Source organism: Arachis stenosperma, chromosome 2 (assembly GCF_014773155.1).
Source record: "Arachis stenosperma cultivar V10309 chromosome 2, arast.V10309.gnm1.PFL2, whole genome shotgun sequence".
NCBI classification, from domain to species: Eukaryota; Viridiplantae; Streptophyta; class Magnoliopsida; order Fabales; family Fabaceae; genus Arachis; species Arachis stenosperma.
Window position 1 is genome coordinate 9,973,345 of NC_080378.1, and position 14,429 is coordinate 9,987,773.

General features: G+C 34.7%; 1 protein-coding gene across 1 annotated transcript; it reads right to left on the minus strand.

Moving 5' to 3' along the window:
* Nucleotides 1-5,182: 5,182 nt before the first annotated feature.
* LOC130960744 (homeobox-leucine zipper protein ANTHOCYANINLESS 2-like) lies at nucleotides 5,183-14,069 on the minus strand. The gene is made up of 9 exons (XM_057886199.1): nucleotides 13,102-14,069; nucleotides 12,596-12,846; nucleotides 12,393-12,510; nucleotides 11,544-12,260; nucleotides 11,130-11,231; nucleotides 10,833-11,051; nucleotides 8,051-8,225; nucleotides 7,130-7,503; nucleotides 5,183-6,130 (listed from the first exon to the last, which is right to left on the minus strand). The coding sequence occupies exons 1-9, from the start codon at nucleotides 13,351-13,353 to the stop codon at nucleotides 5,714-5,716; spliced, it is 2,625 nt and encodes an 874-aa protein (XP_057742182.1). The 5' UTR covers nucleotides 13,354-14,069; the 3' UTR covers nucleotides 5,183-5,713.
* Nucleotides 14,070-14,429: the final 360 nt, after the last annotated feature.

Below are 14,429 nucleotides of genomic sequence, written 5' to 3' on the forward strand. Positions count from 1 at the left end.
TACAAGGTGGTGGAGTCCGATCACCGCCGGTATGTGGGCAAGTGTTCCGAGTTTGGGAATGGGTGCACATGGTTGATTCGACTGAGTCTCCGGAAGCGCAAGGGCATTTGGGAGGTCAAACGGTACAATGGACCTCACACTTGCCTGGCCACATCCATCTCGAGTGACCACAGGAGTTTGGATTATCATGTGATTTCGGCGTTCATTATGCCAATGGTTAGGGCTGACGCATCCGTGAGCATAAAGGTGCTCCTGAACGCCACGGCAGCGCACTTTGGTTTTAGGCCGACTTACCGGAGGGTTTGGATGGCAAAGCAGAAGGCTATTGCATTCACGCTGGCTCCGCCGTGTCCCCACACCCATCCTCCTCTCAACCCTACGCCTGTCCGGGATGTCCTCAGGATGATCCATGTCGGGAAATCGCCCCGGACCCCGCTGTGAGGCCTCAACTGGAATCGGAGCTGCTCTCGGATCCCCCAACTGCGTCTCCGGAGACAAGAACCTCTTCCCATGCTGACTCCACCAATCAAGGAACGCATGGGACGGTCCGGGGTCGGTAACAACGTCGAACCTCAGCACACACTCCTGACGAGAGTCCCAGTGGAGATGCCACTTCTGCAAAGTAGACGGGAACCATCGATCGCCGCCTCTCCCGTCCTTTGACATCAGAAAGTCGATGTTCAGGGCGGGATGCGGAGGGGGCTGCACCCCTCCAAACTGCGGAAGAACACGATCTATCTGATGCCACTCTATGACAGCAAAGTAGATCAGCGCGGTCACAGAGCGCCACGCCATATGCCGAGGCTCCAAAACCTCTGGCACAAACCTGAAGTACGTCGGGGCTACTGTACGGCATCCATATAAACTGCAGAACAAACCCACCCTTATCAGGGCAACTGTAGACACAACTAGAAAAGTTTGATTATAAAAGGACACTTGTTAACTAGCATATCACCTCCCTGTCCTGTAACCGGTCTATCCTGAGCCTCCACATCTGCACTCTAGGACCCTTCTCGCTGGAAGGGTTGTAACCTGACCATCTGCACCATACACATGTGTTAATCTACTGAAATATGTGTTCAGATTATACAATACAATATTAATGAATACGCAGTTATGTATGTCAAATTGAAATAGAGAAGGCCTAGTATAGTACCTCGAGGCCAACGGCCAGCTCAACGTCTCATATCCTGCAGGCTAAACCGAGGAAAGCGCCAAAAGATCCAAGACTGAAGTAGCTGAAGCGGGCCCTAACTGATGACATGTCTGTTCGTCACTCGGCACATGCACCGGTAAACCAAGCCAGTGCTGCAGAACCCCAACTGTAGGTACCCAGCTCCTCCAGCCTCGCTACGTACGGAAGCCATCTGATGTGAATTCGGTTTCCCGGACTGTCCGCAAAGAACCAGGCTGGACGGCCACCCTCGATGTATATATGGAACTCTGACAAGCACCCGCTCACGTAACAGCCGTCCACTGGCAAACCCAGCTGGTATGCCACGTCCTGGAGTGTGATAGTGCACTCTCCGAACGGCATATGGAACGTGTGCGTCTCGGGACGCCATCGCTCCACGAATGCACTGACAAGGGCCTCGTCTAGCTGGAACCATCGATCGTTCAGCCTTGCAAGATGGTATAGACCTGCCATCTGCAAGTACGGAACGTATCTGTCATCAAGTCGCATGCCCTGCTGCCGCCGCATGCTCCTAATGCATCGCTGGGGCTGCGCACGAAATGAACCGCATAGTTAGAACCAGCTTAAAAACCAACCACAACCGTAAGCAGCACGATAAATCATGAACAAACCATTCTGCTAAATAAAACCGCATAACATTACATGAAAGATAAGCAACTGGAAAACAAACCCATAGACCGCACAACTAAACCGCTAACATAAACCAGCTTAACGAGATCCACTAACAAGGAACAGCTTAACTAAACCGGTTTACATAAAAGAGCTAGCGTAAAATAACTACCATCAAACAAGTCAAACAAATCACCAACATAAAACCACTAACGAAAACCACCTACCCTAAACAAACATAAACGCTTGTATAAACTAACATAAACCACCAACATAAACCACTAACAGAAACCACCAACATAAACCACTAACAGAAACCACTACCCTAAACCACAAACCTAAACCATTAGCATAAACCACTAACTTAAACCGCTAACTTAAACCACCAACATAATCCCCTCACATAAACCACCTACATAAACCACTAATAAAACCCCATCTAACCCACAGCAAAACCACTAAGGCACAAATACCGCTAGAATCAAAAATATTTCCGTAACCTCCTCGTTGATGACCCGGCTATATGAGTGACTCCGTCCAAGCGATATAACCGTGCCGGATCGTCCCCATCAGCAGAGTATTCGTTCAGGTCTTCCTCGGAGAATCTGGGTCGTTTTCTCTGAGATTTTGTGGGGTAGGGGGAGGAATAATAGTTCGAATGAGGGTGATTCGAACTCCTTATATAGCCGAATCACCCCTAATTCGAACCACCTGGTTCGATTTATGAAGGAGCACGCCAAGGTAATTCGAACCAGCTTGGTTCGAATTACATGCGTTGCACACTTGGCTATAGTTCGAACTTGCCTAGTTCGAATTACATGGGGTTGGAGTTCGAACCACCTTGGTTCGAATACATTCAAAGTTCCTCTCCCTAATTCGAACCTCCCTGGTTCGATTTACTTGTGTTTGTTCGAACCACCCTGGTTCGAATTACATAAAATAGCGTTTGGCTTATTGCTGAAACGATTTTCAGTTTGGCGTATTTACGTTACACCCTTCTTGATTTGGCTTATTAGGATTTTTTGCCCTTATATATATAAAAGTGTGGTTCCTCTCCCCTAATTCGAACCTCCCTGGTTCGATTTACTTGTGTTTGTAGTTCGAACCACCCTGGTTCGAATTACATAAAAATAGCGTTTGGCTTATTGCTGAAACGATTTTCAGTTTGGCGTATTTACGTTACACCCTTCTTGATTTGGCTTATTAGGATTTTTTGCCCTTATATATATAAAAGTGTGAATACTATAAATGTAAAATTATAAATGTTATTTAGAATTAAATCTTAATTTAACCCTTAAAATTTAATTTAATATTCAATTTAATCTTTACAATTTCGTTAGCTCCAATTAAAACTATCAATTGCTCCCGCGATCATCTCCCCAACCGCATCACATGCATATCCAAGACTCTTAACCATTCCACCACCATAACTACCACTGTTATTTTCTCCATGTACAAGCTTCACTATATCCCTATGTCCTTTTGCTGCATTGTAACAAAGCATGCCACCAGACTGTTATATTCCTTTACTATATTTTGTGCTAATTATTATATGTATTATATACATATACAATTCAATTATTTTATGTTTATTTAATTTAATTTTAATTTTATACTTATTTTTTTAATTTATAATTCTTTACAATTTATATAATTATTAAAATAAATATTAAATTTTACGTATTAAAATGTTAATAAAAATATTTATTTTAAATTTTTTAAAGTATTGAGTTAAGTATTAGATTTTTAAAGATTTTAATTTAAGACTAATTAATAGGGACATATAAGCATCACCATTAAATTTCATATGATAAATTAACAAAAAAACGTAACATGTTCATTATTTACTATCATAGAGGATTAAATTGGTACTTTATTTTTTTCGATGGCTAATTAATCTGAAGTAAAAAAATTTTAAGGACCTAGTTGTCATTTTACTCATTTTTTTACTATTTTTTATTTATGTAGGACTGGTTCTATCGGTTCAACCAGTGATTTATTGATTGAACCAATAAACTAATAAACTAGTAATTTGATCGGTTCGATTACCGATTCAGTTCTAACAACTATGGATGAAAATGGTTGATTCCATATGAACGTGAACTAATAGAGCTTTGACTGCTACTTCTAATCATATATGGAAAGACGACAATAGATGATCAATTTAAAAATTTTGAGGCTTTATCTAGGGATTCATTTTAATTACAAGGCTAGATTATTACCAAACACTCAGATTAAACAGGCCACGTGGAGAATATTGTGTCAAATAAATATGTCAGATTAGCAAGCATTCCGGTGATAGAGATGATCGCAAGAATGGAGTTACTATTGTAAATTTTGGGGTTCTAATTGGGACTAACGAAATTGTAAGTATTAAATTGAGTATCGAGCCAAATTTTAGGAGCCAAATTGATATTTAACTCATGTTATTAATGTGAAATTTTAAATGTTGGGGCACTCTACTGTATAAATTGGAGTGGTATAGAGAGAGTATAATTTATTTTATAGATATTTTTATTATTTTATTATTATTCAAAATGTGAGTCCTACCTTTATTAATCTATCTTTCATTCTATTAAAAGAAAAATATGTACCATATAATTCACCTTAAATGTTATGGGTGTAAAATTATAGATGTTAAGTTGAATAATGCTACACATCTAAGCCTTTTTGTTAACTAAATCCAATCAAATTGGTTTAACATAACAAAAATCAGTTATAACTAACATTATTCCAAGTCTTATTGTTTAACTTGATTGAATTTATTCATAAAAAGATTTAAATATATAGTATTATTCTATTAAATTAAAAGTATTTTCACAAATTTTATTCTGCAACTGATGTTTTTATATATCAACTATTATAAAATAAAAATAAAAAATGAAATATATAAAAAAGTTACTAAATAAGTTTTTAAATAAATTTTTAACTCGTCAGAATCAATAAGGATTGAACAATTACAAATATAGAAAAAAACTGAGGGCAATGCTTATAGAAAAGAAAATTATTACATCATTAATAAGAATTAAACACTTACAAAATAGAGATGTTCCTATAAAAATAGCATATGGTCTTGAGAAATTTTAACATTGCACGACAAATTTTCTATTTTTCTATCACAAAGTTGAATTGATCTTCAAACAATACAAATTTTATATTTGGTGAAACAATATTATTTATAGAATATGCATTAATTGCTAATAGAGTAATACATTACATACTATTAATATCTATTTTTAATGGAATCAAATATTTAATATTAAATATTATTAAAATCAATTTCAGTATAAAAAATCAAAAGGGACATAAAGGAGTGAAAACTAAATATAGTTAATTACATTAATTAATATAAAATTAAAAAGGAATGTTTTGACTACTTTTGGTTCCTAAGCTTTGCTTCCAAATTTGCCTATATAGTAAGAATGAAATATAGGAAACTTTTCATTACACTGGAACAAAATACATACTCTATAACATCTCCACAAGTCAATACAAGTTAAATTGTCATTTTTATAAATACTAACCAAATATTTTTATTACTTTTTTTCCCCACATTTCCCTTTTCCCCAAAGGTCGACCGGAGTCAATACCCGAACCACGATCCTTGCTGAAAATGAACAACGAAAGATCCTAACCCGACCCGATCAAGATCCGGATCCTTCCCACAAAACACAAGGAGTTTTTCACCCGGTTCGTTCTTGACTCACTCAACACCTCCCATATCTCCCAATAATTAAACCCATTTCCCAATTCCCACGCGCCATTCTATTCCAATCTTCATTCACACACTCACACCGAGTTAATTTCATTTCCACATGACACAACCCTCCCAAAAAAAAAATTAAAAAAAAAAAGCAAAAATTAGAAACCCAATAGTCACGTGACCTCAAGAGTATAATCACGTGACAGTCAACTTTCACACCGAAGTGCTGCTTTTATCTTTTGAACTGTGCATGAAATGAGGTTGTTCACAGTTTCCACCGACTCTACCGTGAGCTTGGCCGTAGGGAGACTATTCACAAGAATCTGAAATGCCACCGTCAAAAGGGACCCACTCCCACGCGCCCCACCACCAAGGTCATCGCCACCATTGGCGTCGGCGCCACCATTGGCGTCGGCGCCACCATTTTGGGCCCCACGAGGCCCAGGCCCATCAGGAACAATCGCAAACCCAGAAGGCAATAATGCCACGTAAGCAGAATCACCACCGTTCATTACCACGTGCATCGCCGGAATATCCACCGGCGCGTACACCACAAGCGAGCCAGCAGCATCTATGCATGTCTCTTGAAGTATCAACATGCTACTTTGATTTGAATTTATTGCCTGCAAAATCAATATACAAAAAAATTAGAAAAAAAAAAACACAAATTAATAAACATAAATAAATAAATAAATAACTTCTTGTCACACTGCAAAGTCAAACTGATTTTTTTTATAAGTTTAATTTTAAAATTTTATTTTTTAAAAAACACCACTACTACTACTACTACTAAAAGTGAAAAGAAAAGCTTGGGTCAGAAATCAGAAACGTAACCCATAAAAGGTGAGAAACGTCCTTATAGTTTGACTTGTGATAAAGGGCCATATTTTACTGATTCATCAAAAATTGCTCACATCGATAATTCCAAGGTATCACAAACTTGTCCCTCTCAATCTCAATCCTTCCCTCTTTCTCTTTCTCTCTCTCATCAAAAGTCCAAACAACCACGGTACCAATGCATACGACAAACCCACAACCCTCATTGACCTTTTTTCCACCTTAGTACATGCAGCATCATGCATTCATCTCTATATAGTAATAATAAGCAAATATCGTTTTTTTCTTTTCCTTTCATCAATTATATTATATACTCGTTATTTAATATTTACTTCTATTAATAAAATTCTTTTTTAATCGCGAATTATATTAAAATAGCTTGTATCTCAAGCATTGAAATAGCAGCCTTTTTTACTAATTAATTAAAATGTCTAATAATAAAATGAAATAATTATACTCAGTGCAGTAGCACCTTCTAATAATTAGCGGTTTATTTAAAAACATAGCTATTGATGAGAGAATTTTATTTTCTGACATTTAAAAAAAACACAATCATATATATGTTATTTGAATTTAATTTTAATGCACTGATCATAAAAAATATTTATTTCTTACTTGCTGATGTGTCATTAAACTATTTTACAGTGCATCAAAATTAAATTCATGTTATTTTACAATAATAGCAAAACTGAGATGATCGTTATAAATCACTAAAATTCTTTTTCATATGATTGAAAAATTGTTTGAAGAGAGAATTAGGCTTAGATGAAGAAGAAAATGCATACACCGGCTCTAAGGAGGGAGACGCAGTTGCCATGGTCCTGTCCCTTTGCAATGTGGGCCATCTCTTGCATGGGCCCACCATTGGATAGTATGTCCCACTCGCTCCTCAGCCTCTCGTCGCGGAGGAAGTCGAACAGCCTCTGCGGCGAGATTGGGAGCCACACTGACGTGGCAGCGCTAAGGACGATCCCGGGTGGCTCCCCAGGATCGTCCACGCTCTTCCTTGTCATTACCCTAACATCCTCGTCGACAGTGTTGCCGGTATTGTTGAGCTTGTTCCACTTGTGCACGGTGGAGGCGCACACTCCGGCACAGAAGTTGTTGGTCATCCTCTGTGCCAGCTTCAGCATGCTGCGCCTACCACTTGCAGTTATTGCTGCCATTATTGCACCAAAAGAACATACACAATATTAATGGGTCAGTTTCATTTGGTGTTATAGTGATAACATTAATGATGCTCTGCATTACATGTGTGAAAATGGTGAATGATGTTACATAAAAAAGAAAAAAAATTGGTATATATATATATTTAGAACACTCAAATTAAATGCTATATTCTGATCACGACATTTAATTTAAATCCTCATATATTAAAAAGTCACATAATAGTTTCATACTTCCTCCATCTTAAATTATTTATCACTTTGAAAATTAAGTGCGGTCAAATTAAAACTTATAATCTACTTGAATTATGAGCCAAATTTTATATTATTATTCATGAACATTTATGTATAACAAAAATATTATTTATATAATAAAATCAGTCATTATGTATTTCTATACAAATATACTGTAGTTTAATTCATGTTTAATATGTATTTTGTATTAATACTGGTGGCTGATTTTAACAGTTGATTTAGATGTATACATAGTGTGGTTGAATATATAAATATAAATGATTTTATATCTAACACGATGTATACCTGAGTGGTCTCTAGAAGGTTGAGTAGAAGACATGAGGATGGCGAGGCACTCGCACTGGCGCTGTAGGGTGGCGATCCACCGCTGGGCACCGAAGGCCATGCCAGAGCTCAACAAGGCTCTATATAACTGATGAACTTCCCTTTCCTCGTATTCGGCATGTTCCACCCATGTCACCTGTGCCATTAAATTTCAATTTAATTTTCTCAGACTTTAGCATTCAATATTCTCACAACTATTACTATTGTTTTTTTTCAATATCCATTTATGCATATCATGTGTCTTACAGCATCAATTTCAAGTCATAAAGACATCTCTAAAGTATATATGAATATACAAAAGTTTGATACATCTTTAAATTAATATATGTGAATATATTGGTTTAATAATAAAACAATTTTTAGTAACAAATAAAAAGAAACAAAAACTATTATATAGTTGAATAGTGATAATATAAAGAAATTCAACTAGAGAGCTAATTTTTTTTTAATCTTAAATTTTAAATCTTAAATTCTAAAACCTAAATTATAATCCTAAAATCCAAATCCTTTGAAAAGTGAAGATTAAAAAAATAATTTTACAATAAAAAAGGCTAATGTTAATTATTTAAAAATTATTGGTATGATTGATTACTTTTGCATTATGTGGTACATTATTGAGTGAGCTAGTACTGACAAAGTTGACTGAGAATTTGACTAATTGTAACTTGGTATTATTATTTGTGATCAACTACTAAACTATCTAGGTTTGTATTTTTAGCCGTCATTGGATATGAAGATAGATGATGATATTAATATGAAACCGCATCAAATCTTGGAAAAGCCTGAAGATTTGGCTCAACGACAGACAAAGGTATCTAAATGGATATGGACCAAGTACATAAAATATTGGTACTATATTATTATTATTATTATTATTATATAATAAAGTCAAGCCAGGATTTACAGCAAGGAACTTCGAGATTTGCCAATAGCAGTGTTTATGAGTGCATATTGTGATGCAACTCAAATCAGTTCACAAAAACAAAGACAAAGATAGAAAAAGACAAAAATTGCCAGTCCTTGATTTTTGACTCAATTGAACGAACATATTTTATTATATATAATAATTTACCTATGGATCATAGGGTTCTTCATAAGAAGGCCACATTTCAGTCTCGTGAATTAAAAATATAGTGATGGTAATCATAATAAAATAATTAAGATAATGGTTGTTGGAATGGAAACATCAAATGAATTGTAGATAGAATGATATCTAATTAATGTGTTTCTAGGTCCAGAAATTTAAGTAGTGATATTGGAGGCTTCTAAAGAATAAATTAATGGATTAACCTTTCTAGATTTTATGTCACATGGGGGGATATATTATTCAAATAGTATATGTGGAATAAAAGATCAAACAAATTGTTGAAAACTTTGGGTTAATTGTATGTGCAAATTCTTTGAGAAAAAAAAATAGTATATAAATTTTGTATGGGAATTAGAACTGACATAGTAGTTATATAGTGAATAGTCACTAGACCTAGCTAAAATACTTGGAAACATGAGCTTCTTTATTTTTTATTCTTCCTTTTTATTATAAAATAAAAGCTTGGAAAATGAAGAAGACTAGACCCCGTGATTCCTAAGCATGGTGTTTTGCCACACTTTTGAATATGCTCTTTTCAACTCAACTATGTTCATGTTAGCAGTTAATGAAGAAAGTACAATAATAGGAACTAAAGAGAAACACATTCACATGGAGAAAATAAATAAAATAAGAATTTAAGTTTAATAAATTATCAATATAAAATAATTTTATATATGTATTTTAATTATAACATTAAAAAATAATTATTTTTTATATTAACAGTATAAATAATAATCTAAAATAACAAATATAATTAAATAACTGTATAAAATAATTTATATTAATAATATATCAAAACTTAAAAAAAAAATAATGAATCAAAATTAAATTCATAAAATAATAATAAATTTCAGAAAAACATATGAAAGCGTGTAAATTTTTAAGTCTCTCTCTGTGGCTATATAGACCTATGGTTGAGTAGCTGTAAGGTGAATAGTAGTACTTTATGTTCATCAGAACACTGTATGTACTATCTATGGAAGAATGTAACTCATTTTTACTGACCTTGGCTCAAAAAGGTTAAGAAAAAATGTGTTTAATAAAATTGAAAATGAAAAACACTCTTGATAAATTCTATATATATGTTTCTTTTTTATTCTAAATTTTATTGTTAAGAATTTGACTTCAAAAATTATAACACATTTATATAATAATGCTATGGTTTTTTTTTTTTTGACAACTATGCAAGAAAATTATATATGATTATATGTCTTGTATAATTATTTGTTATTTTTCTTCTTAGCTAGTTGTTTATATCATGTACAAAAAATTGATGATAAAAAATACAATACACCTAAAGTAGTGATATAAATGCAAGTGTATTAATGTGTATTAATATATCAATAACGCTAGAGATACAAAGAAATAATCAACCAACCAATTTAAATTTGTCTTATTTAGTTTTTATTTATTGCAGAATGTATTTAAAAAAGTTAAAAATAATAAATTTTAGCATTTTTTATTAATATTTTTTAATTGCTAAAAATTTCCATTAGTATATATATGAATAAGGTGAAATTTAGAACGTATGGCAATGAGTTATAGCTCAAATAACATAATTTTCTTGTATTCACCTAAAAAATCGCAGGTTCAAATTCGAATTTTCCTAGATTCTGTAACAAAAAAAAGGTGAAATTTAGAATTGAATTAATTTACCTTGGAGTAACCATTAGGCATATCTTGTACTATACAGCCAGAAGGGAGTCTTCTGCAATTAACAAAAGTTGGGGCCCCGGCAGAAGAAGTTTCTCTGATAGCGTCAATGGAGACATCCACCACTGCCCACACCCCTTCTGCGTGTTGCTTGCAAAATCGAAGGAAATTCACTTCTCTAACTGGTACCAATGGCGATAGAACTTGAAGCTCCGCATGCATCTGTTTCATTTCATTATTAAACTCATTATAATCTCAAAAACAAATTATTATTATTATTATTTATTTTGTATAACTTACTAGTTGAAGTGCACCGTTTCTGGTACCGTTTATTCCATTGGATATCACTTCAGTGGTTGAGGTTCTTGCAATCATACAAGGAAACATCTCTGCCCATCGATTCTTAAAAAAAAAAAAATTTAACTTAAATCAATATAACATATTTATAATAAAGCAATAAAATACTTCATAATTAAACCAATATTAAAACTATATTTTTTGTATACATCTTCCATTTTTAATATTAAAAATAATTAATAAAAAATAAAAAAATATATTTTATACCATAAAAATGTCATATAAAAATAATAACTAAAAACTATTCTATAATTTGGTATATTTTCATTTCACATAAAAATGTTTTTATATAAAAAGTTTTGTTTTTTCATATTAGATAAAATAAAATGAAGAGAAATAAGAAATAAGACAACTTACCGCATCCATTAAAGTCTCAACAAGAGCCAAGCTATTTATGATGACAAGGCCAGTTTCCCTAGAAGCCTCAGAGACAAAGGAATTAGTCCTTAAAGCAATGCAAGGATTAGGGAATGTCCTAATATACTCCTCATGGTTAAGCACTTCCCTTCCTCCAATTTCCAAACTCCTTATCCAAAGAGGCTCACAACTTTGTGCCATCTTCACCAACTCATCCATGGCAGCCAAACCAAGCTCCAACAACATTGACCTCTCCATTGACCTATCGAATCCGCCAACAACCGCGCTCGGCTGCGGCCGAGTGATCGCCGGCCCGGAAACCATACCCAAAGGACTAGACAAATTCACCCCAAATTCCTGCCCCAAAGGCAAGCTATTAGGCACATTTATGCTCAAGTTGCAACCATAGCCATTGTTATTGTTGCCAACCCCAAGCTCCAAACTTGAATTTGGCAACGGATGGGGCCCGCCCATGGACGAAATGGGCCGGCCCAAGAACTTGCCGGCGAGGGCACAAACCCGGTCTAATTCATCCTTTAGTCTTGCATTCTCAATCCTAAGATGTTGTTCCTCAAGAGAAAGCTCACCAATTATGGCAGGACCACCACAATTTGAACACATGGGGTTCCTCATTGCATCTCTAATTGACATGTTCTCAGCTCTAAGCTTGTCATTCTCTTGCCTTAGGAGTGTGTTCTCATGGCGCTCCAATTGAGTCTAGTACAATAATTTCATAGTACCCCATTAAAAAAGGAGAGATTTTTATTATATTATATGGTCCATATCATCAAAAATGGGTAGAAAAGCCATGCGAAAAGGACCTTAAAAAAATGTTTATAGTTTTTATACCTTCATTTGGGTTCTCCGATTTTGGAACCAAAACTTCACCTGCCTTGTTTCCAAGCAAAGCCTTTTACTAAGTTCTAGCCTTTGTTTCTCGTCAGGATGGGGACACTCCTTAAACAACCTATAATAATAATAAAAAATCATCATTTAGAAATGTTATAAAAAAAAAAAGAGGGAAAGAAATTAAAATGAAATGAAGAACACACGATTCAAGCTCTTGTATTTGCTGAGGAGTGTGTCGGTGATAACGTTTTTTCCTTTTGGGATTATTGTTGTCGGCAGCATCTTGTTCATCGCCGGAGGCACCATCCATGTTATCACTTCCAGATCTGCTTTCATGTTCTTCTTCTCTGCTCCTTCTCAATCCTCCATTACTTCCTTCATAATTATTGTTGTTGTTCTCACTCCCCATAATGTTGTTGTTATTCACATCCCCTTGTCCATCAAGATTCGTTTGCTGCTTCATTTCAACAAACACAAACAAAACCAAACCAAGTTATTCATAAAAAAAAACACTTTCTATGTTTTAGCATCAATACCAATAAACAAAATACAAGTATGAACCATAATTTTGAGTTTATAAAACAAGATATATTATTGGAGGGAAGGAGTGAACTGAAAGCAAAAGGGGGTTAATGAAGGAAGTAAGAAAAAAAAAAGAGAAATTATTTATATTTATATATGTAAACAAGATCTTGAATTTTTGTCTCACAAGTGCTAGAGAGAGGCCAGGTGAGTTGAACATTGATTTGGCCAAAGTTGGAGTAGTTGTTAAAAGGCGAGGCTGTGAGATTGCACCAGAGGGCATTGTTGTTCTATTATTATCGTTGTTGATGATGTTGTTCTTGGTAGTGCCACCACCACCGTTGTTATATGGAATTTCTACTATGTTTCTCACACCGCCGCCACCGCCACCGTCGTCGCCGCCACCGGAATTGTTGTCTAGAAACCCTCCAAAACTCATCAAAGAAGCCACTTTTGCTTTGCTAATCAAAACACACCTCAAAGGGACTAATAAATAAGCTTTTTTCACATATGGGTTCTGATCTTCATGTATAAGTAGTTACTTTGCAGATTCTGAAACTGATTGACCAATTTGGATGATGATGATGATGAATGATTCTCAGTAGCCCAGAATTTCCAAACAATAGAAGAGCTCAAAAGATGAACTGGGTCACTCAGAATGGAGCTTATATACTTGAGAGAACAATCAAAAACTAACCTTTGTAGCTAAGAAAAAAGGGGGGAAAATGAAAAATTATTGGAGACAGAGAGATAGAGGAGACAAAAGGATAAAGCTCTTTCCTAATGTCTCAACTCTCTCTCTATAACACTCTAATAACAAAAATAATTTAAAAAAGAAAGAAAAAAAGGGGGTCTTTTTCTTCTCTTCTATTATTGTTGTTTGGAGAGAAAGAAAGAGAACGAAGGCAAAGCCTGAAAAAAAGAAGAGATTTTTAATTTTTAATTTTTTTTTTTTGTTTCAAGCTTATTAGCTCTTCTTTCTCTATCTTTCTCTCTCTCTCTCACTCTCACTTTCTAAATGCCCTTTTAAGAGGTAACACTTTGAGGGAGCAAGAAGAAGTTCAGGGGTGGCTTCATATTCCAGTGAGGGTTAAAAAGGAAGAAAATGGATGTGGGAATGAACCCTAATGTGTGTGTATATATGCGTGTTATCTCGTTATCTGCATGCTTGACTTTTGTGAATGCTTAGAAGAAGGAACAGAAAAGAATAAGTAAAAAAAAAAAGGGGAATCAATGAGTTTAACAAAGAAAATGGGTTTAGGAAAATGATGAAATGAGGAGAGAGAGAGAGGAAAAAAGTGAAGATAAAATGCAAGATGTGGAGTCATTGAAGCCTTACAAATAGATAGAGCCAAAAAGGGTCGGTTGACTCTTGCACTGTGATTTGCTCTCTTTCTTCTTTCTTACGTTGTGATAAAAATGTACCAAGAGATTGGTCGCTAATTATTTTTCATAAAGTTGTGTAATATACTAATATATTAATATAAGTTTAAATTAGTGTATTTTTATAAGTAT

Excerpts from the sequence above, each read along its gene's own strand:
- LOC130960744 (XM_057886199.1), bottom strand. The coding sequence starts at position 13,353 with ATGAGTTTTGGAGGGTTTCTAGACAACAATTCCGGTGGCGGCGACGAC. Across the intron at positions 12,847-13,101 it reads CTGGCCTCTCTCTAGCACTT|CAAACGAATCTTGATGGACA; the intron begins GTGAGACAAAAA and ends GAAATGAAGCAG. Across the intron at positions 7,504-8,050 it reads ACCTTCTAGAGACCACTCAG|CAATAACTGCAAGTGGTAGG; the intron begins GTATACATCGTG and ends CAATAATGGCAG.